The 24,143-nt window shown below is 44.9% G+C and overlaps 1 protein-coding gene across 4 annotated transcripts in view; it reads left to right on the top strand.

The window, feature by feature from the left end:
• The window catches only part of ATPSCKMT (ATP synthase c subunit lysine N-methyltransferase), a 117,734-nt gene that overhangs the window by 80,823 nt on the left and 12,768 nt on the right, over positions 1-24,143 (top strand). Inside the window, exon 5 of one of the 4 annotated variants that reach the window (XM_012475249.2) lies at positions 13,092-13,914. The exons of 2 other annotated variants lie outside the window; for them this stretch is intronic. In XM_012475249.2, the coding sequence (XP_012330672.2) occupies positions 13,092-13,396 (305 nt within the window). In that variant the 3' untranslated portion in view covers positions 13,397-13,914. Of the gene's footprint in view, positions 1-13,091; positions 13,915-24,143 lie in introns of those variants that run through there. One more of the 4 variants, XM_064375861.1, reaches the window with a different exon arrangement.

Genomic DNA, 24,143 nt, shown 5'->3' with positions numbered 1-24,143 from the left:
GTATACAAGGGAGGGGGTAGTGTAGTTTATTTGGATGCTATAACAAAATGCCATGGATCGCGTGATTCATAAGCAACAGACTTAGTTCTCACAGTTCCGGAGGCTGGGAAGTCCAAGATCAAGGCACCAGTAGATTCAGTGTCTGGTGAGGGCCTGCTTCCTGGTTCATAGACTGTATTGTGGCATCTTCCTAAGCTGACCCAGCAGGTTCTCCAGGGCAGGCTTTTACCAAGCTGGGTCCGTGGTCATCACATGAATCCTCTCAAATCGTGTGCACTTGTTTTTTAATAGGGGAAGAAGAGACTTCCTGGAATTGCTGCATTTTAGGACCCCCTTCCCTCACCTGAGACACCTGGATCTGTTCTTTTGAACCATAAGCACCATCACTTGTCATCAACCTGAGGGTATCATGCTGTCATCTCACTAAAGCCAGCGCCCAGGTGGATGACATCCCTGTATTCAGAACAAATGCCTGTCATTTGGGACATGGTTAGGCCAGTTTAATCTGTGTCATCTGACCAACTCATCCAGAAATGTTACCTTATGCTTGGAGATGTAGGAACAGGAAGAGTTGTGCTGGAGGCAGAAGAACAAAACTCTAGGGAAAAAACAAAACCAAACCAAACAGAAGCCAGATGTTATTATAAAAATCTACCCACCTTTATATATAACGATTAATTTACATTTTCAATATGTTATAAGCCCATGTTACTGCTGGAACATTAAGACACATGATAACTTGGCTAAGTGGTCAATGTTACATCTATTTATACAGGAATAGAAAGCTCTAGAAGATATGTACCCATCTATTACTTCAGGATTTTTTTTTGAGGAGGCTAGATTTTAGAGGCTTTTCGCTTTCTACTTTATTCACTTTTAATTTACTTTTAAAAATCGATAATGAGTATATATTATTTTCTATCATCAGAGAAAACAAAAAGTATGAAGACAAGATTAAGAAGGTGGGATTTCACATTTTTATCCCCGGAGCTTACCCAGGGGTGGGTTGCTGACAAATCTCTTGGGGGGCGTTTTAATGCAAACATTCCTGACTCCCTGCCTCCCTGCCTCCTATTGCCAGTCACTCCTGGCGATCATTTGCATTGCTTGAATAGCTAGTAGCATAACCAGGAAGGGTTCAACCTTATGAGAACATTCTGGAAGGGGCACTCTGGAGAAGGCTTTATCCTTGCTGGGCCACAGGGCATCATTTTACCTGCGGCAGTCATCTGAGGCTTCAAATAGCTAGCTGGACCTGTGACTCGTCTGGCCATGTCTAATGGGTGGGCTCGGTGGAGACTTTGCCAGGGAAGTCAGATTGTGGAAGAAACTGAAAGAACCAAGTATTCCTCCTGTCTAATAGGGGAGGGACGTGAAAGCAACATCCAGGGAAGGGCCAAATTTGTCAACTGACTTCAGCAGCCCTCTCTTCATGAGAGAGTGTTGGACATAACTTTCTGAAGTTTAGGGGCATTTCGAGAAGATTGGGAAAGAGCACGTCTTTGGATCAGATTTCTGAAAGCAGGATGCATGCTGTGATGCCCCAGACTAACAGCTGGAGGACTCACTTGTCCCTATTCTCCGTGCCTGAGGAGAGCTGGAATAGGCAAGTTTCTTAATTTTTCTGCGCCTCAGTTTCCTCATATGGCAAATGGGAACAATAACAATTGCTGTAAGGATGAAGTACATTCATACTTGTATGTACCTAGCATTTAACAAGTATTCACTGCCACTTTTATGATGTATGGTGGGAGGTCATACAGGCCTGCTCTCGGACAACTAGTCCAGGAAAGAGGAAGATGAGTGCAGCGATGGCCCCCTTCAGAGTGGCCAGAAAACCCTTGGTGCGGACGTGGCCCCTCTCTTGGCCCCATGGAGCCCAAGGCTCTGAGCGCCTGTGACCTGGACAATGCTCACCCCATGCCATTCCATGCAGGTGCTGAGTATGACAGGCCCACCTTCGGGAGAGACTGGGGGGCCGTGGGGAGCGTCTCGACTTCCTCTGTGTCTTTATCTCATACGTATTCACCACTGCTGTTGGCTGGTCTGTTGATAAACCGAAGTGAAAGCAACCTTCAGTAAGACCCTGGCCTTATTCTTGCCAGAATTTAAGCCTGGATAGACAGCACGGTCAGGCCTAGCTTTTGGCGTAGTTAATAATGTTGGTAAGAATAACCTCAAGCTTAAGTGGAAAATGGGGAAAGAGGGAAATACAGGCAAGAGCCCTGCCTCCTGGGAGGCCTGATTGGAGCCCAGGGCATTTGGGGGTCCTGAGCTGCGGGCCCTGTGGGGTCCTCTATGGAGGCATGAGGGCACGTGGAGGGGGGTCTGCTGAGATGGAAGAGCCACCTGGCACTCAGCACACTGTCCCTTGGGCCAGGATTAAAGCGGGCAACGACTATCTTGGAATAGGCTCTGGAGGTGAAACGTGGAAGACGCTGGACCTCTAGTCCTGGGGACAAGGCCAGCCTCTTCTGTGAGTCGGCCAACATGCAGGGGCAGCCAGCCATGCTGAGAGCATGACGGGGGGCAGGTCTCAGGAGCAGGCTGGCCCTGCTCCCAGGCATGTCCATGCCACACCAATCTACGTGGAATTTGCTGCTTAGCTCCTGCCCAGCTGCTGGCGATACCCGGTGAGGACCAGGGGCATCCCACTGCCTGTCACCCCTCCAATTGCGTAGTCCAGGGTACTGCGTGGAGCACAGACCCACAGGTGCTGCCCCTGCCTAATTCTGGGTTTATTGCCATCACCTCTGAGTGATGCTCAAGTCCAGTTGTCCACCCGATCAATCAAAAACAGCGTGGGAGTTGGAAAGGGCCTTCTCCTGGTGTAGTGGGTATATCCTCTAAGGACAACAGGCTTAGAAATCTAAGTCAGGATGAAGTAGGAAAAGGGGAAATTGCTGTGCCAGTGGCAGGGGTGAGGTGGCCAGCCCGGATCCTGTACTAGGATTACAGCTGGGATTATCAGAAATAAGGCTGCACCAGTGCCCACTACCTGAACATCCCTGGAGGGAGGGTGTTTCCTGGAGGGCACCCAGGGATGGCAGGAGGTAGCACCTCACCCCAGGCGCACCAAAGCCGTGGGCTGTGGGCTGGCAGGGTGCGATTTGGTGCAGCTGTGAGTTCACTGCACAGATTTTCTCATGTCTGCACTGTCACTTGTTCTTCCTGAGGACGCTGGGTTGCCGGGTAGTATATACAGCCCAGGTTCATACTGCAAGCTTCAGAATGAAGTGTCCCAAGGTGCTGGGTGAAACCTACAGGCTTGCCTGCTGTTAACCCAGGAGACGAGTGGTGGCCAAACCTCAAGACTCAACCTAAGGGGAAAGCAGACTGCTACGGTAGGGGCAGGGGTGACCTTCACTGCCCAGAATAAAAAGGACCATTCACAAGGCGGCCTCTGAGTGTAAATGGCTGAAGCCCTTCCCTATCATAGGCAAACTGGCTATAGCCAGTTTGGGCAGAGAAAGGTCAAAGCGTCCTGAACAGTTGACGAGCAGCGTGGGTGAATGTGTTACCCCAAATGAAGACCGTGGTCTGTACCACCCCTTCACTGTGAGGTTGCAGGTGGGACTTTTCTGCCTGGTCCTCAGAGAAGAGAGGACTCTGGACAGGCCCCACAGCACTCACCTTCCTAGGGATGGCCTGGCACCTCCCTTTGAGTTAGCTGGCACTTTTGAGGTGGTGGAGTTGATTCCCACTGTCAGGAGGAAGTGGCATGGTTACAGAATGTTGGACTTGTTCTTTGAGTGGCAGAGGGGATTAAAGCCACCTGGCTGGTCCTGCCACTTTTCTCTGGGGAAAAACAAAAGGGGTGGAAGCCCAACGGCCTGAGCTAGTGAGGCAGCATTTGGGGCCGTACGGTACCTGCTGTGCCACTGCTGGCTGGGGAGGCAGACACAGTTTGAGAAGAACCTCTGGGAAGTGTGGACTGTGTTACGGTCTGAATGCTGTGATCCCCTCTACCCCGATTCATAAGTTGAAATTCTAACCCCCAGAGTGATGGTATCAGGAGATAGGGCCTTTGGGAAGTGATTAGGTCACAAGGCGAGAGCCCTCATGACTGGGGTTACAAAAGACCTCGGAGAGCTAGCTAGTCCCTTCCACCCCGTGAGGACACAACTAGAAGGCGTCATCTAGGAAATGACAGAAAGTGGGTCCTCGAATCTGCCAGTGCCTTGATCGTGGACTTCCCAGCCTCCACAACTGTGGGAAAAAAAAGTCTGTTGTTCATAAGCTACCCAGTCTAAGGCGTTTTGTTATAGCAGCCTGAATGGACTAAGACAGATTTCATATTAGTTTCCTAGTTTTGCCATAATAATGTACCACAAATTAGGTGGCTTAAAAGAACAGCAATTTATTATCTCACACTTCTGGAAGCTAGGAGTTCAGACTCAAGGTGTCAGCAGGGCCCTGCTTCCTCTGAAGGCTTGAGAGGAGGATCCTCCCAGCATCTGGTGGCCGCAGGCATTCCTTGGCTTGTGGCTGCATCACTCCAGTCTCTGCTGCCATCAACACATGGCCTTCTTCACTGTGTGTCTCCTCCTCTTATAAGGACACCAGCCATTGGATTTAAGGATCAAATAAGATCACATTGTGAATTTTGGGATAGACATGACTTTTTGGGAGGACGCCACTCAACCCACTACAGACTGAGTGGCAGAGAGAGGTCAAGGATCATGAAGTCGTGTTCTCCTGGTAGGGGTTATTGTAATGGGTGTAGCTAGTGATTCCCACCAGCTGTTTCCTCAGATGACAGAGGATGCTGGGATGGAGGGGCTGGGCTTGCCAAAGCGACCTGGAGCCCAGGGTTCCCAGCAAGGACTGCGGATCCCATGACATCATCATCTTAGAAGGGCAGCAACCTCTGTGAGCAGCTGAAGGTTCCAAGAACATACTTTTTTTTGAAAGTGCATTCTACTGAGAGAAACCTCACCAGGAAAACACTCAAGGCACTGTCTTTCAGGTAAGGACAAATAACTGCAACCTCATCAGTGATGTCCACATACTCCAGTGGGCTCAAGATGGAAATACTCACTGGGAGATTTGTATAACTGACCTTTTCTGAGCAGGGGCTTACACTATAATTTGTATTATATACGATTCTTTTGGGTTATCATTATCATTTTTGTGTAGTGCTGCATCCTAGTAACAGTTGTTTGTGACACTGGGAGTAATTTGACAAGTTGAGCATGAGAGCTGTCCATCTGTATCCCTACAAACGGGTGGACTGTGGTGGACTGTGTGTGGCCAAGCCTGTCGTAGGCTCAGTGCCTCATAGAACATGGTGCAGGGAGCAGGGAACTATAGCTATGGTTTCCTTCTGTGGTAGTAGTCAGACTCTTGTCTGCTGATACAGCCCTCCTGACCTCATAGTAAACTGATGAATTCTGGGTGATGAATTCCAGTAATGTGTTCCTTAACTAATTACACCTCCAAAGACTGTATTTCCAAATATCACATTGTGAATTTTGGGATAGACATGAATTTTTGGGAGGACACCACTCAACCCACTACAGACTGAGTGGCAGAGAGAGGTCAAGATCATGAAGTCGTGTTCTTCTGGTAGGGGTTATTGTAATGAGTGTAGCTAGTGATTCCTATCAGCTGTTTCCTCGGATGACAGAGGATGCTGGGATGGAGGGGCTGGGCTTGCCAAGGTGACCTGGAGCTCAGGGTTCCCAGCAAGGACTGCTTCAAGCCTCTCTAACCTGATGCATTGCTCACTCCACGCAGGCTGCACCGACTTCCAGTTGTGGATCTGCCTGTTTGAGTATCTAGGAAACCCTTGGGTTGTACATGTAACTTTATCTTAGGAATATCTTTTTGCGCTGTTTGCTATTTCGGTAGTATACAGAAGTGAGAGCAATCTTGAACTGAGTTCATACTTTTGATTCTATTCAAGTTTAATACCTTGGCCACACTTTGTGGTCTAGCCAAACTCCTAAAACCATCCCCAAATCGATCTCTGTGGCTAGGGAGTTAGTTGCAACACAAACCTTAAATGAGGCAGGGTGGGTGGGTCCCTCTCACTCAACCACACAATGAGTAGCGGAGGGATTCCTAAAATTCTTTTGGAATTTTGCACCTTAAAGGAAGGGAGACAATGTGGGGGGAAGAAATGAAGATATCTATTTCAGGCATTGATATTTTCTAGATTGTATATACCCTCCAGATGGCTGGAACACATACTTGCAGATGTCAGCATTCTTATTTTTTTATATTTTCTTTTTCTTCATAATGGGAGGTGTAAGTTTTGTTTTATCTTATTTTTTTGCCACAATTGGGAGCAATTCTGGATAGAGCTGCCTCCCAGGTATAGATATTGTGTGTGGGTTATTCAATGAGACGGGTATTCATTAAGCACCTTAAGAACAGAGCCATTCCCTGTTGCAGGCACTGGGGATACAAAGGTGGGGAAGTCTGCTTTAGCTAGGGTAGCACCAGTTGCTGTAACAAAGAGAGCTCAAAACAGAGAAGCTGAATAATACATCAGAGGTTTGTAATGATTCTCAGGAGAGCCCTTCAGGTTTGTGGGTGGCTCTGCTCCAGGTGGTCACTCAGGGACTTTGGATGACAATGGCTCTGTAGTTGTTGCTTTCAAAGTCACCCTAGATATTGGCACTCTAGTCAGCAGGAAGGGGAGAAAGAATGTTGGGGGTGAGCCACTTGCAAGGTTTCAGGAAGCTAACCTGGAAGTGGTACTTATTCTTTCTGCTCTCATTCCTTCCTTCCAGAAAGTTCCTGTCTGTCTTCTGAGGATATGCTTGGTTTAATGGAAAAGAACAGCATGTGAACGGGCAAAGGAGAAACTGGTTTTAAGCAACAGTTTTTCTACCTCACGTCCTGCACTTCACAATTTCCTGAGGACCCAACCCTAAGCACTTTTACAAAAGAAAAAAACTCAAAGATGGAATGCCCCCTGTTATATAGAACAAAGCTATGTTTAAAAGTATTTCCCTCATATCTGTTTCTAGTAAGCTACTTCTTGTTATTAGTGACGTTAAATTTTATTTACCTTCTTGCAGTTCCTGGTCATTCTTAGCCTTTATTCTTTGGAAAAAGGCAGAAACAAATCCAAAAGAAGAATTATAATGTTCCGGGTTCATGTTCCCAACCCCCCTTCCCAATTAATGATCACAGCAAACTTGTAAAGTGCTATTATTATCTTCATTTTATGAATGAGGACATTGAGGTTCAGAGAATTCAGAGACTTGTCATTACGACTGTGCATCAGCTATTCACAATAGCAAAGACATGGATCAACCTAAATGCCCATCAGTGGTAGGCTGGATAAAGAAAATGTGGTACATAGACACCATGGAGTAATATGCAGCCATAAAAAGAATGAGATTATGTCTTTTGTGGGAACATGGATAGGGCTGGAGGCCATTATCCTTAGCAAAGTAATGCAGGAACAGAAAACCAAATACCACATGTTCTCACTAATAAGTGGGAACTAAATGATGGGAACACCTGAACACATAGGAGAACAACACACACTGGGATCTGTTGGAGTGTGGAGAGTGGGAGGAGGAGAGGATCAGGACAAATAACAAATGGGCATTAGGATTAATACCTGGGTGATAGAATAATCTGCACAACAAACCCCCATGGCATGTAACAAACTCGCACGTGTACACCTGAATTTAAAATAAAAGTTAAGTTAAAAAAAAAAATTATATATCAGGCTGGGCAAGGTGGCTCAGACCTTTAATCCCAGTACTTTGAGAGGCCAAGGTGGGCAGATTGCTTGAGCTCAGGAGTTTGAGACCAGCCTGGGCAATATGATCAGACCTCGTCTCTACAAAAAAAGAAAAAGAATTAGCCAAGTGTGGTTACCATGGTACCCATGGCTACATGGGAGGCTGAGATGGGAGGATGGCACGAGCTCAGGAGGTTGAGATGCAGTGAGCTGTGATCATGCCACTGCATTCCACCCTGGGTGACAGATTGAGACTGTGTCTCAAAAAAAAATAAAAAGATTATGCATCAATCAAGGCAGTGTAGCAAGGCAATATAAAAAGATGTAAATCACATGCAGCACATCTATGTCATAATATATTCATAGAGAAAGATGGGATTCAGGAATAATGGAAAGGCATGAATGTGGGCTGGAGAGTGACTAGATGTAGACGGCTTCACGGGATGGAGCAGCTCCCACATAGCTGGGCCCACAGGTGCACACCACGACGCTTGGCTATTTTTAAAAAATTATTTAGTAGAGATGGGGTCTTACTGTGTTGCACTAACTGGTCTGAAACTCTTGGTCTCAAGTGATCCTCCTACCTGGGCCTTCCAAAGTGCTGGGATTACAGGCATGAGCCATTGTGCCTGGCCTGATGCACAATCCATTTTTTCTGAGATGGAGTCTTGCTCTGTTACCAGGCTGGAGTGCAGTGTTGTAATCTCAGTTCACTACAACCTCCAACTCCCTGGTTCAAGTGATTCTCCTGCCTGAGCCCCTGGAGTAGCTGGGACTACAGATGTGTGCTACCACACTCAGCTAATTTTTGTATTTTTATTAGAGATGGGGTTTCACCTTGTTCGCCGGGATGGTCCCCATCTCCTGACCTTGTGACCCGCCCACCTCAGCCTCCCAAAGTGCTGGGATTGCAGGTGTGAGCCACATGCCTGGCTGATGCACAATCTTAATTTGGGCCACAGTAGTTGCTGTAATAAGTAAACCTCTAAATTTCAGCACTTAACACAGAGACGTTTGTTGTCACGCGATAGCCCCATCAAGGTGTGCCTAGTTGGTGGGTGGTTTTGTTCCCAGGATCCTTTGGCATTCTATTTTCCTGTAGCCTTTTTCCCCCAGTAAAACTGCACTTCCTGACACTATCTGCTTTTTGCATTCTCCCTTCTCTCTGCTCACTTTGACAGTTGCTTCTTTAGATGTGGTGACAGATGTCTGGCTAGAACAGGATCCCGTGGAGAATGGACGCTTCTTGGCAGTTTCGAGTTACTGCTCTGGCTACTAACAGTTCCTTAAATGGATTCACCAAGACTCAGCTCTCAGGTCACCCTTGGCCCCTCCAGGATTGTCTGCCAGAGCTAGTGATGTTTCTGGCGCTTCCTAAAGCTCTCTGAACCGTGTTTCACATTTGGCTGCTGATCATGAAGATCCTAGAGTGGTTAGGAAAAGAAAAACATTCTACCTAGTTCTAGGACCAAGACTTTGAAAGGAAATGTCTACAGTTTATCATCGTCGATTCGTTTTTGTTTTATTTATTTATTTTTTTATACTTCAAGTTCTGGGGTACATGTGCAGATCATGCAGGTTTGTTACATAGGTATACATGTGCTATGGTGGTGGTTTGCTGCATCCATCACCCCGTCAACAATATTAGGTGTTTCTCCTAATGCTATCCCTCCCCAATCCCCCACCCCCTGCTATTCCTTCCCCAGCTCCTACCCCACAGGCCCTGATGTGTGACATCATCAATTCTTTCTTAGTGAGCCCCGTAGGGGCCCAAGATGGGAGACCTCAAATTTAAAAGCCACAAAGGAGCAGTGAACATGTAGATGAGAGATGAAGGGTAACTCTATCATGCAGTGAGCGGTTCCCGGTGAATTAGCGACATCCCAGAACTGAATCGTTGTTGTAATATATCATTTTTCCTGTGTATTCATAAAGTTTGCTGAATGAGGACGCTGCTGGTGAGCTGTCTGTAGCACTGGGGGGGATGCTGGGGCGAACACTGGCCCTTGCTCATCTAACTCACTGTCCCCACTGGCTTTGTAAAGGCAGAAGTCAGGGCACCAGGGCCACACTTTTCTTAAAAGTGAGGACTGGAGTATGGGGCTGAGCGCAGGGGTTTTGACTCCACCTGGCTTAGTCTTCGAGTATACCCTAAGACTAATGAGAGACTGGCTGCCTCCCACCCGGGGAAAGCGTGGCTGCCTCCCACCTGGGGAAAGCATGGCTGCCTCCCACCTGGGGAAAGCGTGGCTGCCAACATGCCTTACTGGGGCTTTGGTGTGGATTAGGCCTAATGGGAAGACTTATCTCCCTGGGGCTTCCAAAAGTTGAACCACTGGGTGGCTGATGAGATGTGAACAAAAGACATTTGGTGACATGGATGTGTGTGGGAAGCAAGGCTTAGCCTCTTAGCTTTGTTTCTAGTTGCTCTATGGAAAGGCATTTAAACCACCGTGATTATTGAATTTCCTTGATTCTAAACTAGTACACTGATTATAAAACACATTAGCAATTTAATAAGAGTATTTATTTTTGGCGGGGAAACAAATACTACCATTCAATACATGCAACTTGACTGCGAAACATATTACAAATGTTAGAAATGATAAAATGTGGTGAAATGGTAACATGTTTTAGCTCAAGGAAAGACGTTAGAAAAGATTTTCTCTTTAGACTAGAGCGAGGCCACCTCCTTGGGTAGCTGGAGAGGTTTTTTTTAATTTTTTTGGTTTTTTTTGCAGGTTATTTATCCCTTTTCTGGCAGCAGTTTTGGGTCTGCATTTACAGGAGCGGGCAGAAGCCAGCAGCTCCAGCAGCACCCAGGTTCCTGCGGGCGATTTGTGGCTGTAATTTCCCACTTGTCTGTTCTGCTGCCCACCTCGCTAGCACTGAAACCCACTGGTGAGCTACAGGACCCCTAGGGAGTGAATTTGCAGGAAGATAAATTCCCCTGTCTCTGACTACATTTGAATGCTATTGTGGAAACTGAAGAGAATACAGATCACTCCCAAATTGAATTCTGCATACCTGACTGCTAAGCAGAAAATTGCATATCAAATAATGGTTCCTGGACTTGACTGGGCTCTGTCTAGACACAAAACTTGCTTACGGTTTTCAGGTTCTGTGGCACACAGGCACATGAAACCCCTTTGCCCTCATTATCTCAGGCTCTCGGGCATTTTATTTTTGGGGACATTTTCACTGTCAACAGCTAACTCTTATCTTCATCCTTCCCTCAGTGTTCCTGAAGGTGATGTTACAGCAGTCAGATGCTCTGTTATCACCACCGGCACCCCAAGTTGGAACTGTATGGACACGAGTGGGCAATGGGTTTACTGTTGTAATAAGTATATTATTTCAGTATCAGCACAAAGTATGTGCTCAGTAAAGGTATGTTAAATACCTGAATACAGGGAGAACTGGCTGGCATAAGAACCTCTAAAGCATCCTTCTTACGTGGTCTTATTCCTGTGAGGGATCCCATTGCCCTTCTCCTTATGGGTAGGACATGTAGTTCATATGTTAATGAGTGTCTGATTGGTGTTTTCAGTATATTTTCTTTGTGACATTGTTACTGGAAAAGGGTCCTAATCCAGACCCCAAGAGAGGGTTCTTGGATCTCTCTCAAGAAAGAATTAATGGCCGGGCGCAGTGGCTCACGCCTGTAATCTCAGCACTTTGGGAGGCCGAGGCGGGTGGATCACAAGGTCAACAGATCGAGACCATCCTGGTCAACATAGTGAAACCCCGTCTCTACTAAAAATACAAAAAATTAGCTGGGCATGGTGGCGCGTGCCTGTAATCCCAGCTACTCAGGAGGCTGAGGCAGGAGAATTGCCTGAACCCAGGAGGCGGAGGTTGTAGTGAGCCGAGATCGCGCCATTGCACTCCAGCCTGGGTAACAAGAGCGAAACTCCGTCTCAAAAAAAAAAAAAAGAAAGAAAGAAAGAAAGAAAGAATTAATGGCGAGTCCATGGAGTAAAGTGGAAGCAAGTTCTTTAAAGGAATAAAGAATGGCCACTCTACACTCCACAGGCTGCTCCCTCAGGGCTGCTGTTTGCCCATTTTATATGGTTATTTCTTGATAATATGCTAAACAAGGGGTGTTTAAAAATTCATGAGTTTTCAGGAATAGGAGTGGGCGTTTCCTGGAACTAAGGGTTCCTCCCCTTTTCAGACCATATCGGGTAACTTCCTGATGTTGCCATGGCATCTGTAAACTGTCATGGTGCTGGTGGGAGCGTCTTTTAGCATGCGAATGCATTATAATTAGCATGTAATGAGAAGTGAGGACCGCCAGAGGTCGCTTTTGTCACCGTCTTGGTTTTGGTGGGGTTTGGCCGACTTCTTTACCGCAAGCTGCTTTATCAGCAAAATCTTTACGACCTGTACCTTGTGCCGACTTCATTCTTTGATTTTCTTTTCGGATTTCACAGTTTAGTGACGTAATTCTTACTGCTTCCTCTACGGGTGATTCTCCCTGGGGGTGCTACGTTATGGAATTTGGAGGGGGCAGTTTTGATTGTGACAAAACTTGGGGGCTTTGCTTGCATTTAGTAGGCATGGCCTGGGAACACTCTATATCCTGCATTCACGGGGCAGTACTGCCCACTGAATAATTTTTTAAGTGTACCATGGGACTTCTATGTGGGTAAAAAACCTGTATTCTACCAGTTGCGATGTGCCCTAAATTTTCCAGGAAAGAAACCATTGTGTAAATCCTTTAGCTTGGAACTTCACTGGAGTTGGAAAGTCACCTGTGGTGGTTAACTTACCAGTGGAGCCCTGCTCGGTCCATCTGCCTCTGTGGCAGTCATGTTCTCGAAGATTCTAAGGACAGCAGCAGCATCTGACTACTGCATTACAACCTCCGGTGCTGGGTTTTCTGAGCATTTCTGTGTTAAATGTATATAATGTATACTATGTACATTATACTATAAATTTCTTTTTACACTTTCATTTCAGTTAGGGTGTTGTGTTATTTCTAAATTTGTGTTTGTGTTAGGATTTATCTATTTATATTGGTATTGTTTGAAAATATTCTCCAAAATTTATGTGTTGTCAAGCCCCAGTGCAACAGTTTTGGGAGGTGGGGGTCATAAGAATTGATGAAGTCACAAGGACTCTGCTTTCGTGACCAGATTAAAGTTGTTATTCCAGGAGCGGGTTAGTTATAAGAGTGACTTTGTTGCAAAACCTTTGGCCCCCTCTTGATCTTTTGCTCTGAGTATTTCTTGCCCTTTCCCCTCTGCCACGGGATGGTGCTGCAGGAAGGTCCTCTTCAGATGCCAGCGCTATGCTCTTGGACTCCTGGCCTCCAGAACCACGAGCCAATACATTTCTATTCATTATAAATTACCCAGTCTGTCTTTTTCTGTTGTAGCCACAGAAAATGAGCCAAGAAAGAAAACTGGCACTGAGAACTGGATCTGTTGCTGTAATAAATACCTGAAAATGTGGAAGCACCTTTGGAACTGGGTAATGGGTAGAGGCTGGGAAGATGTGGAGGAGCAGGCAGGTAAAAGCCTCCGTTGCTGTGAACAGAGCATTACACATGATTCCGGAGAGAACTGTAGAGAAAGTCTGAAGCTTCTTAGAGATGATTTAGGTGGTCATAATCAAAATACTGTAGAAATGAACATTTCTGATACGGTAAAGGCCATTCTGATGAGATCTCAGATGAAATGAGAAACAAAATAGTGGAAACTGGAATAAAGGCCATTTCTGTTATAAATTCACTAAGCACTGTTATAAATTCATGGCTGAATCATGTCCATGACTGGGGGCTTTATGGAAGGTAGGATTTAAAAGCAATGAACCTGGATATCTGGAGGAAGAAATTTCTAAGCAAAATACCAGAGGAGCTACATAGCTACTTTTAACCACATATAGTAAGATGTGAATGAAGATAAATTATTTAAAGATGGCATTTATAATTAAAAGGGAAGCAGAAGGAAAAGATATGGAAAATGTTCGGCCTTGGTCATGTAAAGAGTGAAAAGGCATGTTTAGGAGAGTAAATGCATTTCGGATTATGAAACGGACGTGAATTTTGCAAGCCAGGGACAGAATGCTATGGTTTTAATGTGCCCCACAAAATTGATGTGTTGGAAATCCGCAATGCAAAGAGTGTGGCCAAGAGACGGTTTGCTAAAGAGATTAGTATAGATAGAAGGGAACCAGATGCCATTCATCAAAACAATGGACATCACAGGCATTTTAAAGATCTTCCAGGTTGCCCCTCCCATCCCAGGCCCAGAGCAGGGCTTCAAGAGAAGGTTTCCAGGGAGGTGCCCGCGGGACTTCAACATTCACTGCTCAGGGATGCCTGGGAGTCTGCTCCCTGCATTCAGGCACAGCACTCCTCAGCTATTCCAGCCATGGCTCAGGTGGCCTGAGTATGGCTTGTGCCACCACTCCAGAGGGCTCAAGCAACAAGCTTTGATGGCATCTATGTGGTGTTAACTCTGCAGATGTACAGAATGCAAAAACTGTGGGGTCTGTACATTTCAAAGGGTGTATTTGACAGCTTGAGGACCCAGGCTGAAACTTTTCACAGGGGTGGAGCCAACACAGACAGCCCCTAATAGGGCAACGCTGAGCTGAAATGTGGGGTCCAAGCTGCCACATTGCCTAGTTGGCCTATGGGAGCAAGGCCATCTCAGAGATCCCAGAACTGTGGGGCCACCCACATGCCACTGAAAGCTGCCGGGTGGGCTGAGCCGAGCAAAATCACAGGGGCAGGGCTGCCTGTGACCTTACAGGTCCAGTCCTTGTCCCAGCATGCCCAGAATGTGGGATATGGAGTCAGGGAGGATTGCTCTATAGCTTTAAGACTTAATGTTTTCCCTGTTGAGTAAAGGATTTACTTGGGACCAATCACATCTTTCTTCTTGCCTATTTCTCCCTTTTGGAGTGGGAATGTCTATCCTATGTCTGTCTCACCACTGTATTTTGGAAGCACAGAATTTGTTAATTTTACAGGCTCACAGGTTGCAGAGGAATTTTCCTGGGGATGAATCGTGCCTTTAGTCTTACCCATTCAGATACGACTCCGAACTTTGAACTTTTGAGTTGGTGCTGGAACGAGTTAAGACTTTTGGGGCTATTGAGATGAAATACATATATTTTGGATTATGGAAAGGACATGAATTTTGGAAGCCAGGGACAGGATGTTACGGTGTAATGTGTCCCCCAGAATCGTTGTGTTGGAAATTCCCAATGCAAACGTGTTTAGAGGTTGGATCGTAATAAGAGGTGATTAGGTCACGAGGGCTCTGCCCTTATGAATGGATTCATGTCGTTATCCTGGGAGTGGGTGGCTACTGAGAGAGTAGCTTTGTTAAAAAAGAAAGTTTGACCCCCTTTCCCTCTCCTGCTCTCACATGCTGTCTTGCATTTCCACCTTCTGCCGTGGGATGATGCCCTCACCAGATGCTGGAACCTTGATATTGGACTTCCCAGCCACCAGAACTGTGAGAAATAAATTTCTTTTCTTTACTGATTACCAGTGATACTTTGTTATAGTAACACAAAACAGGTTAATATCTGTATCTATCTGTATCTATCTATATTTGAAACTTCTTAACCAATTTGAAGCACACAGTCCAGTAGTGTGAATTATATTCACATTATTGTGAAAGAGACCTCCAGGACTTTTCGTCTTGTGTATCTGAATCTTTATACTCATTCAACAACTCCCCGTTACCCCTCCCATCCAACCTTCGGCAACCATCACTTTGCTTTCTGTTTCTATGAATTTGACTACTTGAGACACTGCCTATAAGAGGAATGACATAGTATTAGTTTTTCGTGTGTGACTGACTTATTTCATTTAGCACACTATCCTTAAGGTTTATTCATATTGTAGCATGTAACAGAATTTTTTAAGGATGAAATAATATTGTATTCTGTGTATATAACACATTTGATTTATCCATTCATTCATCAGTGGACATTTGGGCTGCTTCTGCCTCTTGGCTGTTGTGAATAGCGCTGCTATTGATGTGAGTGTGCAAATATCCCTTCAAGACCATGCTTTGAATCCTCTTGGATGTATACCCAGAAGTGGGATGCTGTGTCACACAGCAGTTCTGTCTTTCATTTTTTAAGGGACTACCTTACTGTTTTCCAGGGAAGTTTGCATCATTTTACATTCCTACCAACAATGTACAAGGGTTCCAATTTCTCAGCATCCTCACCAACGCTTGTTATTTCCTGTATTTTCAATAGTAGCCATCCTAATGAGTGTTGTCTTAGATTATATTTTATGTGAATTGTATTTCAAGACAGCAAAAGGATAGGTACAAAATCATGTTATAAAAAGAGGGCATTGAGTTTAAAGAGTTAAGAATTAGAAAGACTATTCTAATGTCTTCCTTCATAGTCTTAACAGCAGTCAGATGAACCTTCAAAAACTTGTTAGAAAACAACCTTCCCCTTCTTCCTCTCTATCAATGTGTTTATGTCCGTCTATAGCTGTCACTTGGGGCCAGCCTTGCCCAGCATGGCCTCCGTGGGTATCCTTTGTTCTGTGTGGAATTAGGCATTTTTCCTTCTGCACTAGGAATTAGTGATCTCTTTCTATTAAGTTGGAGAACAGAATACCTGTTTTGGCATTAAGTATATGAACTTTATATACAGTGAGCATTCACGAATAGTATTCCATTACTGAGCAAGAGTGGGTTTCCTGGTGGACACATGTTTCAGAGACATGACATAATAAACCTGGACCCCTTGAAACCGTGGCTGGGGTCCTACGGCTTTCACCTGTTGTGTACTTACTGGCCACTTACATGATGACAACCCAACACCAACGTGGTGCTTTCTGAAAGTGTCTAAAGTTAATGTTGTCACTTGATGTGTGAAAAGGTCGAGCATTCAGTTTGGAACATTGTTGGGGGGAGGTGGAGGGACTAGATTTTCTGTTTAGTAAGCAGATGCAGAAGGAAGGTCCTGGTTGGCCTATGTACCCCAGGACCTCAATCTCGGGGTGCATTCAGGGAAAGCTCTCCTGCATCAACCCTGGGCTCACCTAGAATTTTTCCCTTCCACACCTTTGGATGTCTTCTCTGTGCTCCAAAGTGGAACCCCATTACAAGAAGCTGACCTGGGATGCATCTTATGGCTGATGTTTCCTTAATGACCTTCAGTGTAGTTCCCCTAAAGACATTTTTCTTTAATGTGTCAAGAATCAAAAAAATATATAAGAGAAAATTATTATAGTATTGCACTTGAGATTGTACAGATAATGACAAGCTTTTTTTTAAAGTAGTATTTATGACTCTTCAATTAAACAGCCACCAAACAATAGTAAACCCACCACTATTTCCAAACGCAGTATCTTGGTGTTTGTAGCTCACCATATGTTTGAAGTATGACATAATCCTTATGGAACCCATTCAATTTGTTGCTTCCCAACTTCAATAGAAGCAGTTAAGCCTGTCTCCTTGTAGACAAATTGTTAATGAAAAGGTAGCTGAACAATCATTTTCTTGTAATATGCAATTCCATCTCCTTAAATACAGGAGCCTGACAGAGCCATTCAGCGGTTAGTACTTTCTCTATACAACTGAACTCTCTCTGACCCTATGAAACTAACAACAGGAGCAAAAAGAGAGAAAGGGGAGAAAGTCCGCTAAAAATAAATACTCACCTATAATATATATAATCCTGAAAATTGAATGGAAGGTATGTCTTACTTTATTGTTTTCAGAAAATGTGTGAATAATTGCCTTCTGCTGCCAAATGCATTTTTATTGATTTTAAAGTATTTCATGATGTTGGTGCAATGTTTGGAAAATGGCGGGACCATCTGAAGGATTCAGAATTTAGAGTCCCGAGCTTTCCCCTCTTTCAGCAATGAGTCAAGGTTGCTGATGGTAGCCCAGGCGTACAATGGCTCCCTTCTTCCTGCAGAGACATAAAGAAGAAAACAAAAAGATTGGCCATCTGACCAAAGCCAGCTCATGATTTTAATTTAATTTAATAATTTTTTATTTTACAATTTCCCCAAGAGTTTTAAAAATGGACTTGAGCAAAGACAGCCTGATTTCCCATTTTAAAATTCAGACAAAATAGTTTAACAATGTCTTTGGGACATAGTGTAGAGTAATAACAGCTGGTATTTATTGAGTGCTTGTGCCAGTGGCACCCAGGTTATCTGGGTACACTTCACCAGTGAAGAATGGATGGGCCATGATGATCACTCCCATTTGATAGATGAAGAACATGAGTCAGAGAGGTTAACCAGCTTGCCCAAGGTCACCCAGCAATTTTGTGGTAAGCCAGTGTTTATGCTGAAGAAGACAAACTCAACTAGGTTTTAAAGTTAGTCAAGAATCTTGATCTCATTTACTACTTGTTCAAAATGTTTATTCTTTAAAATAATGAAATATTTTATTTTAAGGTCTTGCTTCTTTATTCTGCTTCATGTTTTTTCACAGTACAAATATAAACTCTTCATGGATTGATACATAAACACTGCGAAGTGCAGACCACGTGTGAGTGTCTCGGGAAGGCAGTTGTGTGTGGGGGAATCTTAGAGCATGCAGACTCCAGGCTTGCACCTCTCCTCAATTGCTATATGGCAAGTGTCTTTATTCCCCAAGCCTCTGTTTTCTCATCTGTCAAATGGGTATGATGATGGTACGGACTTCCCAGGGTTGGGGACTGGATTCATAAATAGTATTCATACCCTAGCACGGTAACTGCACAGAGAAGGCACGTAGTTGATGTGAACCTTCGGCACGAGTTCACAGAAATGAGAACTCAAAGCTTACAGAGTGGGAGAAGCGCCAACCACCTATAGTGAGTGGGGCATGTGCACTGATGTGGGAGGTGGTGAGTCTGGGAAGGCGGGACGTGGCCCCTCTCAGCCTCGTGTAAGCATCTGAGCTTTATTCTGCTGGCTTTATGGAGCACTGAAGAATCTTGATGATGAATATGCTTGTACAGGATTTAGGAAGTGATTGGGTGGAAAGAAAACAGAGACCTAGTCACGGGTGGAACAAAGAGAAAGGAGATAGCAAGGCAAATGTGCCCAGGCAGAGGGTAGGTTGTGGATGACCTGGAGGTTTTGGGTGCATTAGACCCTCAGCCTGCCAGGTGCAGTGGCTCATGCCTGTAATCCCAGCATGAGGCTGAATCGGGAGGATGGCTTGAAGCCAGGAGTTCAAGACCAGCCTGGGCAACATGGCGCAACCTCATCTCTGAAAAAAACGAAAATTAGCCAAGTGTGGTAGCACATGTCTATAGTCCCAGTTAACTCAGGAGGCTGAGGCAGGAGGACCACTTAAGCTTAGGAGGTTAAGGTTGCAGTGAGCTATGATCACACTTTTGCACTACAGACTGTGTGACAGTGAGTCGCTGACCAAAAAACAAACAAACAAACAAAACCCTCCAAAAAATCCTCTTTCTACCAGCGTGTTTCTACCACAGGCAGAGACCACGTCGCTCACGGGAGCAGGCTCCTTGCTCCCCACGTAACCTTTTCATCGTTTTCCGCCCCAGTTTCCCCATGGAGGAAGAATGCAGCGGCCACACTAAACAGGGCGTTTAGGCCATTTGATGACGATATTTCTGTTGTGAATTGGGAAGTCCAGGTCTAGTTCTAGACACTGTTGCTTTGTTAACATGAGTCACAATCTGTAGATCGAGCGTCTGGGGTGCCCAGTCAAAGGCCAGCATCAGACCACGGAGAATTCACGAAGGTAAATGCCACCTGTGGTAGCTTTCCTGGTGTCCATGGCCTTCCATGGTGATTTTCCTATCCCTCCAGCACATCTTTTCTTTTTCCCATGGCATAGATTTTAATTTTATTGCAGATAGTAAAAATTCCACATTCAGAATTTCTTAAAAAGGTTATTTCAGCAAGATAGTCCATTCAGTGTAAACCATATTTATATAAAATTAATTGGAACATTTTTTGAAAAACAATTATTTTATAATCATCTAAATCCTTTATTAAATATTATTTACAATTAAAACTGAAATAATATAGATTCATAAAGAGATTTCATTGGTATCTTCATTATATATTAAGAAAGAATTAAATACTTGATGTCAATATTTTGCTGAAAAATACAACTTTTCTTCAAGATTATGCATCCAGCACACTTTTTCTTTCAACTACTCGGAACTGCTGTAGCTGTCCCTGTTCCTCTGACATTTTTCCTGAATTCCAGACTCATACTTCCATTTGCCCTTTAGGTACTCATCTTCTTAAACATTTTATTTTAATTATTTTTATTTTTATTTTGAGTCAGGGTCTTACTCTTTCCCAGGCTGGAGTGCAAGGTGCAATCACAGCTCACTTCAGCCTCCACCTCCTGGGCTCAAGTAATTTTCCCATCTCAGCCTCTAGAGTAGCTGGGACTACAAGTGCACACCACCACCCCAGGCTATTAAAATAAAAAATGTTTAGTGGAGACAAGGTTTTGCCATGTTGCCCAGGCTGGCCTCAAACTCCTGGGCTCAAGCGATCCTCCCACGTTGGCCTCCTAAAGTGCTGGGATTAGGTGTGAGCCACCGTGCCCGGCCTCAGTTCCCATCCTGTTGGTGCATCTTCGGTTGAGCTCATCTTATCCCACCCCATCTGATAAAGCAAATCTCAGGTCCTTCGCCTCCACTCTGGCAGGTGCCAGCACCTCCTCTCTTCACCTGCGACCTTGTTCTTCTCCTTTCCTGGGAAGGTCCAGTTCCTCTGAGGCCCATGACCTGTAGTGCTTTTTTCTGGGCCAGCCCTTTGCCAATAGCATGTGATGTTTTTGGCTTAGCTTGGAGGTGCTCCTTGCAGACCTGAACTCAGGCTTCCCCTGCCAGGGTCTCAGCTTCGCCTTCCTTTGACATGACCACTGCCTGAGCGTTATGCTCTCGTTCTTAATATCCATCTGGACACCAAGCCTGGGGTAAAGCCCCCGCTTCCAGATCATTTGAAGCCAGCTGCTTACCTCTTCTCCTGCAGTTGCTTCATTCAGAACCGGGGCTTTGTGCCTAGGTGAGGGGAGAGCCTTTCGGCTGCTCTCCCCGCCTCTGCTCCTCCCTTTTCTACCCTGTCACGATCATCCTCCACACTGCAGTCATCTCTTCCACTTACTCAAAGCAACAACCACCAACCAGACCAGTAAAACCTCTTGGTGGCCCCAGCTGCCTGCGGTGTGAACTCCTGAGCTTAGTAGTAAAGGACAGTCAGCATCCAGCCTTAACTTTCCAGCCTCGCCCTGGTTTTACCACCTGGCCACACCACCTGTTTATCACGCCCCTCTTCCCCGAGGACATTGTGCATTGGTGCATTTGCTCTGTGTTTAAATGTACCCGTGTTCATTTCTATCTGCTGGAAATGCCGTTTCTTGTCCCCCATCCCATTGTTTGCTTGTTGAACTCATCATCACCAAGGCTCAGTTCAGGTGGGCAGCAGCAGGCGTTTTCCGTTCCGTTTTCGTGGTGATGGCACGCATCAATATTCACATTTGTGAGAAGTAGAAAGGTTCCTTTTTAAAGTTTCCTTTCTTGTTAAAGAATAACTGTGCTAATAACTCTTTGTTAAGCCCTATGCTATGTAGCTGGTAGATACGCCATGCTTACAGGCACGCAGTGCATTCTATGTCCTTGTACTGTAACCAACATATCTGTGCTGGACGTGCTCACAGGCATGTCCCAGCTCCCCATTGCTTTTACCTGTTTAGAAAAGTTTTAAGTTGTTAGCCAAATGGGTTTTAGTTTAGATTGTGAGGTCTGGCTCCAGCCAATGGAGATCAGACACAGCAGTAAGGATGACCTCAAATGCGTAAGGGATATAAATCTGTGTGTTTTCCTTTGCTCATTATACTCTCATGGCAAGATGGCTAGTGAGGGTACCCTTCCTGCAGTCCAGGAAGTAAAAATTGCGTTGCTGAAAGATCCTTTGTCTCAGTGCTGATTTTTCTTTGCAGCACTGAGCATCTATTTCCAACAACATTGTGCTTAGTTGTTTTCTAGTCGGCCTAAGCACATTCTGAGCTTCTGGAGGGTAGGTAGGACCTGCGCACGACTCCACATGTGCATGGACCAGAGCAGTCGTTTGTAAATGTGTAAGCAAGGAGGAGGGGAAGGAAGGAAGGAACAGTGTCAAAGCTTGAGAAATAGAATGGGTGCCAGTATACTATTGGCGGGGCGGGGGGGGGAGCATTAAGAAGCTTAGAGAATTACCACAATCAATGAGCTGCAGGAGCTCAGAACTTTGTGATCGACTTTTATGAGCCACAGACCTTGGCCCTGTTGCCAACAGTTTTTAGAAAAACCACAGCCCTAATGCTTAAGCACATTGCTATAATTCGACTCTCCATAAAGTGATCTTTAAATTGTGTTTTGAGGCTGGGAAGTGCATATCAGTGACATGCTTAACTGTAGAGCTGCAGCAAAACAGGAATCTAGACCTATCTGTATGCAAATACGATGCTTCAAGTTCATTACTGTTATTAGGAAATGGAAATACAGCCAGAGCAGAAATAACAGTATATTTCCCTCTGCCTATGCTGTGTTTTCGTCAATGGGGCTTCTGAAGGACCATGCATTTCCTAACCCATTAGAATGAGCGATTTTATATCCTAATGTAAAATTAAAGGAATTGAAGGATCTGCCTAGGAGATACACTTGTTTAAACCTATATTAATGTCTCTGTTGGTTATGTCGACTCTACTAGTGGCACATTATTGGAGAGGGAAGTGTCCCAGCTGTGTGCATATTTTCTGAATCTCAATGCTATATTTTTCTGACAAGGTATAGAGCTGAATTTCTTCTCTTCTATCCAAAATATGAGACGTCGGGTCAATTATAACTATTCTTAAATGTGAAATATATGATCGATTCTTATTTCTTCTATTAACTCATTCCCTTTCCCCCTCTTTCCTCCTGATGTATATACTTGAATTCTTTCAACTTTCATGTTTGAGCCCATTCATTTCTTTCCTAATCTCCTTCAACAGTATTTATTGTGGAACTCACCTGAGCCTTCCCTAGCTTGTGTGGGATCCCTGGAATATATTCTTTTGTGAGGTCCCTGTGTATATTAATTATTTGATTAACAAATGTGTGACAAAATGTATGGGCCCGTGTGAGGCATAGGGATTTACCAGTGAGAGTTTAGAATAATAAGTGGAGAAGAGGCACTTATGTATTTACATGCTTTCCAGTCGAGGCACGTGAAAGTTCTTTCTCCTCCCCAGGTGCCATCTCTTTCTGTTCAGATCTAGAAACCGTAACTTCCTCATCTTTATTGCCAAGACAACATTCCAAAACAACCCCACAGCTCCCCTGGCTGTTAGGTCAAGGTTGCCACTCATAATGCCATGGCTCTTTGCAAGCTGTTTGCCCTGAAACCACACAGCTCATCTTGCCTCTGAATGTCTCCAGTCCATTCACTTAAGGCTGGTGACACCATTACACGTGACACTGCCCTACCCTCATGCTGGCTTCGACATTCTTCGAGATGATGACTGCGAATTGTTGATGGTGACCCCAAATGCAAGACTTCCCCAGAGAACTCAGTGAAATGTGAGTGAGAATTCATGTCTATGTTAAATGTACAGGTTCTGTACCATAGAGGCAGAACGGCACATCTCCCAGCCACGTTTTCTTTTAGACACTGATTGCTGCATTCCTAGATGTGCTCTTGCTCAGTGTTAATCACTACGGGCCCCGGGGTGTGGTGGGAGTGGGCTGTGGGTGCAAGAAGTATCCCCCCCTCTTCCTGTGGAGCTTAAGACTGACCGTAGCAAATACAACTCAAGGATTCCCACTGTATTTCTATAAAAATGTTCATTTTTATAGGGGGCTTTTAGAGGGCAGAGGATGGGAGGAGGGAGAGGATCAGGAAAAATAACTAATGGGTACAAGGCTTAATCCCTGGGTGATGAAATAATCTGTACAACAAACCCCACGACACAGGTTTGCCTGTGTAACAAGCCTGCAATAATACCCCTGAACTTATAATAAAAGTTAAAAAAAAAAGTCCTTCTGAAGGTTTGCAGACAGCCTCCCTGAGTTATCCCGGAGATAATCCACTAGGTATCTGAGAAATCCTGGCTTGTCCAAGAACCTGACAGTTTGTAAAATAGCACTCTGACTGTTCCAGCCGTTGTCCGTGTGGGTACGGGACGCAATGTGAGTGTTTAGTTGTCATAATTTTCTGCACCCATTTATGAGTGTCTTGATGTTACTTTTGTTTTATAAAAATATAATAAAAAATTTAAAAACTTAGGCTGGGCATGTTGGCTCACACCTGCAATCTCAGCATTTTGGGAGGCTGAGGCAGGAGGATCACTTGAGCCCAGGAGTTCAAGACTAACCTGGGGCAACATATGGAGACCCATCTCTTTTTTTTTTTTTTGAGACAGAGTTTCACCTTTCTTGCCCAGGCTGGAGTGCAATGGCATGATCTCAGCTCACTGCAACCTCT

This window comes from Aotus nancymaae, unplaced genomic scaffold (genome assembly GCF_030222135.1).
Source record: "Aotus nancymaae isolate 86718 unplaced genomic scaffold, 86718_ANA_hifiasm-v0.15.2.pri h1tg000014l, whole genome shotgun sequence".
NCBI classification, from domain to species: Eukaryota; Metazoa; Chordata; class Mammalia; order Primates; family Aotidae; genus Aotus; species Aotus nancymaae.
The sequence above is the reverse complement of the archived record's forward strand: the minus strand, read 5'-3'. Positions and strand labels throughout refer to the sequence as shown.